Source organism: Cynoglossus semilaevis, chromosome 1 (assembly GCF_000523025.1).
Source record: "Cynoglossus semilaevis isolate Cse_v1.0 chromosome 1, Cse_v1.0, whole genome shotgun sequence".
Classification (NCBI taxonomy): domain Eukaryota; kingdom Metazoa; phylum Chordata; class Actinopteri; order Pleuronectiformes; family Cynoglossidae; genus Cynoglossus; species Cynoglossus semilaevis.
In genome coordinates this window covers 1,311,852-1,316,065 of record NC_024307.1, presented here as the reverse complement: position 1 = coordinate 1,316,065, position 4,214 = coordinate 1,311,852, and the positions used below count along the sequence as shown (strand labels likewise).

Genomic DNA, 4,214 nt, shown 5'->3' with positions numbered 1-4,214 from the left:
GGGGGGGCAGAACCTTCTGCTGAACTCAATCATCTCGGCAGGTTCCCATTTAATTTTGTCTTTTTTATAAACCACTGTATGAGCTGCTGCCACCTAGTGACTGGAGGATTGATTATTGCTCAAGCATTATGGTATCTCCCCCCCGCGACACCTAGAGACACAATAAATGTGTGTGAGGTCCGGTGTGTGTGTGTTGTACACTGTACCTGTCACCGTCCCGCAGACGTTTGAACTGAGCCGCCAGCAGGCACATGAGGGTGGGCCCCAGTCTGCTGCCGGGGACCAGGTCTTCAGCCATGAGGGCGGGGAACAGATCGACGTTCAGTGGAGTGCCATAAAGTCTGACAACAGGAAACAAACAGAATGTGTCATGGTTAGGGATGTCCGATAATATCGACCCCGTATTAGCATATTGTGTAACATCTGTAAGAATCGTTATCGGTATTTCCTCCGATAATGAAAACCCGATAACCCGATGCCTGTGTTGTGTTCTTTTAGGGTTTTTAGACGTTTACCACAGTTTTTTGGGGGGGGGCAAACAGCTGCATATATCAGTATCGGTTGATATCGGTATCGGGAATTTAGTGTTTGGACAATATCAGCAGATCGGACATTGGCAAAAAGTTCATATGGGTCATCCCTGGTCATTACATGCAGGTTCTCCCAGAACCGATCTTCTGAAAAACTTTATGAAACCCATTTCTCTGTCCTCGTCCTGACCTGCTGCGTTGACCCACCTCTGTAACTTTTCTCTGACGGTCGGGTTCTTGATCTCGTTTCTCAGATCATCAAAGGTCTGGGCAGATGTCAGGTTACAGAAGGTCCTGTAGTCGTTGTAGGACGGTATCCCATGATCCCTTCCTCTCTGTATGTTCATGGCAGCCAGGTCCAGGGCCACAGCGTGAGCCATCGAGAACAACCTCTCTGTCAACTCTGTGTTCAACAACTGAGTTGTCACACGCATTTTACCAGCAACGCCATAGAGTCCACGCAGCAGTGGGTCAATGCCGCCTTCGTTCACAATGCGGAACGGTGAAAAGAAAGCGCGGTGCAGGGAGATGTGTCCTTGTGGAATGGGCTGGAAGTCGTCATCCAACCGGTACAGTATCGGGTTGATCAGGGTGTGGCCGAAGCGAAAAGCAGCAGTCGCAAAGGCATTGAAAATGGCGGCATTGATGTTGGGGTCATAACCGGTGTACGGTCCCATCATCTTCACACCAGCCTCACCTAGAATCTAGAAAAGTGGAACAGGATTTAGAAAAAAAAAACCCATACTTGAGCAGAACTACAGAGCAGAGAGAACGGGCGTTACCTTTGGTAACCAGTGGCTGTAGGTGATGTGCTGCATCTGGGCTCCAACTATCTTCCTTGCTTCATGGTAGATGGTGTCTCCATCCCAGTGGGGATTCAGTCTCAGTAACTCCGTGGCTATGCGGTTGTGTTCCCTGAACCACACCGTGTGCATGGCCGTCAGGCCTAGCTGCTCGTTTGCGCGGTGGTCTCCCGCAAGAAAACACGGAATGGGGCTCTCGTTCTCGTCCCTCATGCACTCCGTCGGCGGACCTGTCGCAAACGGCAGCAGGGGCTTACCTGTACGCTGTATGATACCTTGACGGAGCAGACCCCTTTGACTGGCCAGATCCCGGATTTCCTCGGATTCATGGCGTGAGCTGCCGTAAACATTTGAGGCGTCGATGTAGGAGGTCAGCTGGTTAATTTGCTCCCTCGGGTAAACGCTGTTCATGAGCAGAGATGTCATCCCGCTGCCGCAGACGGGACTGGACCTGACGAAAAACATACAGCGAGCCCCGCTCCGCAACTGCCGTTGGTCATTGGGAGGGAACTGGATGGGAAAGCACGGCGGGTCATTGGTGCACGCCTGAGCGCAGAGCTGTCCATCAGAGAAGCGTGACTGACTGAGGGCAGCCACCGTGGAGTCCAAGTCATGGTCCAGGAACTGACCCCACTGCATCAGCATGTGAGTGTAGCGGTCGTCAGGGGTGATGGTCTCCGTCCCGATCATGGTGGTGGACACCAGCCTGGGCAGCGGCAGCCTGTATCCATTGTGCAGCCGCTCTGTGGTTCCTCTGGGAAGGTTGAAGCCGTTATCATAGACGGACTTCAAGAGGCGTTCAAAGGCGGTGAGGGAGGCGCCCCACATTGGGTGCTGTAGGTTGTTGCAGGTGCCATCGTGACTGCGGTACTTCTGGTGGAAGCAAATATCGGAGCAGTTGTTGAATCGTCGGTGGGCCGTGCAGCCGGACAGGTTGGCGATCACGTCCAAAAAGTGTGGCGACACCAAGTCGTTGTAACGAAAGGCTGTAAACAGAAGAGACAAAACAGAAAAACTGCTGAAACCTGTCGTTCTGTCAGTGATGCTGGGCCTGGACCAGGTGTTGTACCAGGGACAACCAGCCGAACTACACACAAATGTGTGTATGGAGTGTATGTGTTTGTAGTCTGGCTCATATACATATATATATATATATATATATATATATTATATATCTATATCTATATCTATATATATATATATTTATATATATATACATATATATTTATATATATATATACATATATTTATATATATATATACACACATTTATATTATATTATGGATGTCTGATAATATCAACCAACGAATGTCATTTGCTGATATTAGCATAATTACACTATGTAACATCGGTAGGAATCGTTATTGTTTTTATTCTAATAATTAAAAAACCCGATAACAAAATAAAAATGTGTTTTAAAGTGAATTACTGTCATTGTGACATCACTGCACACAATGAACTTAAATGTATCCTCTGTGTACAGTATATATACACACACGTATACAGTATAAATACATATGTATGTATATTTATAATATATACATACATTTATATATCGTTGTTGAGACCTCTGCTCTGCTGGTAAATCACTTAACAGTTTCCAGACAGGAAAGACTGTGGAATTTATTTAGCTTTTAATAATAATTCATATATACTCTAATAGACTTGCAGTAGCTGTAAACACATGTCCTTTCCTCAGTACTGCAGTAGTGTCTCTTCAGTATTTAGGCCGGCTCTCAGACCTGGTTCTGGACCAGGGACCAGCTAACTGACTGCTAACCCTGTGCTGTTCCATCGGTGGAAAGTCAAGGTTGGAAACTACATACAGGGATTGGGTCTAAATTTACAAACTAAAATCATTTTGTTTTGATAGCCTAACGTCTGATTGGAAGGTTCGAAGAACCCTCCCACTCATTTCTACCAATGAGCTGTTTCAGGGTCTGTTCCTGTTGCTGGGTAAACTGGCTACAACAATCAGCAGAGACCATGTGCCAGAGGCTCCGCCCTGCAGCAGCAGTGAACTCCAGCGTTCACTCCCACGGGCCGACGCAGGTCGTTCACGCCCTGACACACGACAGCAGAATGTTTCAGCTTTGGAGAAATACAACAGCTTCCTTCACAGAGGTGGCGCTGTGCTGAAGCTACCGACTACCATGTAGGAAAACAGGACCAGGAATGTGTATATTACCTTCTGCTCATTAATTAATATATATATATATGTATGTGTATATATATATATACACACACATATAGTGTATATATATGTATATATATATACACACACATATAGTGTATATATATGTATATATATATACACACATATATACATACATATGCATATATACACATATATACACATATATACACATATATACATATACACACATATACATATATACACATATATACATATACACACATATACATATATACACATATATACACATATATACACATATATACATATACACATATGGTTCAATATACACCTGTCGCTTCATTGGCTCACACCAGCCAATGACAGGACAGTCCAGTGTCTCAGACCAGATCACACTTTAATACAAGTTTAAAGTAAATCCAGACATATATATATATACATAGATATATATTTATACACATATATTTATGTCTAAATCTGAAGAATAAAAGAAAGAGTAGATCTGGTTTCAGCCCAACCTGTTCCGTTGGTGTCCACCATGAGACCCTGGTTGACGTGGTTCTGGATCAGCAGAAGAGTTTGTTCAAAGATTTCCCCGGCACGCGCCTGCTCCACGGTGTAGGGATCACGAGGATACCGGAAAAGAGCTAACAACTCTCCTGGAGTACGGGGCTGACTGGAGGGATGAGGGGAGGGGGCGACCGGGTGTTGGGGGGCATGTG

At 45.4% G+C, this 4,214-nt stretch overlaps 1 protein-coding gene across 1 annotated transcript in view; it reads right to left on the bottom strand.

Annotated features, from left to right (window-relative positions):
• pxdn (peroxidasin) overlaps positions 1 to 4,214 on the bottom strand; it is a 43,029-nt gene that overhangs the window by 6,491 nt on the left and 32,324 nt on the right. The window contains exons 16-19 of the mRNA XM_025058329.1: positions 4,011 to 4,168; positions 1,313 to 2,319; positions 738 to 1,234; positions 207 to 341 (exon numbers count right to left, since the gene is read on the bottom strand). Of these exons, the coding sequence (XP_024914097.1) occupies positions 207 to 341; positions 738 to 1,234; positions 1,313 to 2,319; positions 4,011 to 4,168 (1,797 nt within the window). The remainder of the gene's footprint in view (positions 1 to 206; positions 342 to 737; positions 1,235 to 1,312; positions 2,320 to 4,010; positions 4,169 to 4,214) is intronic.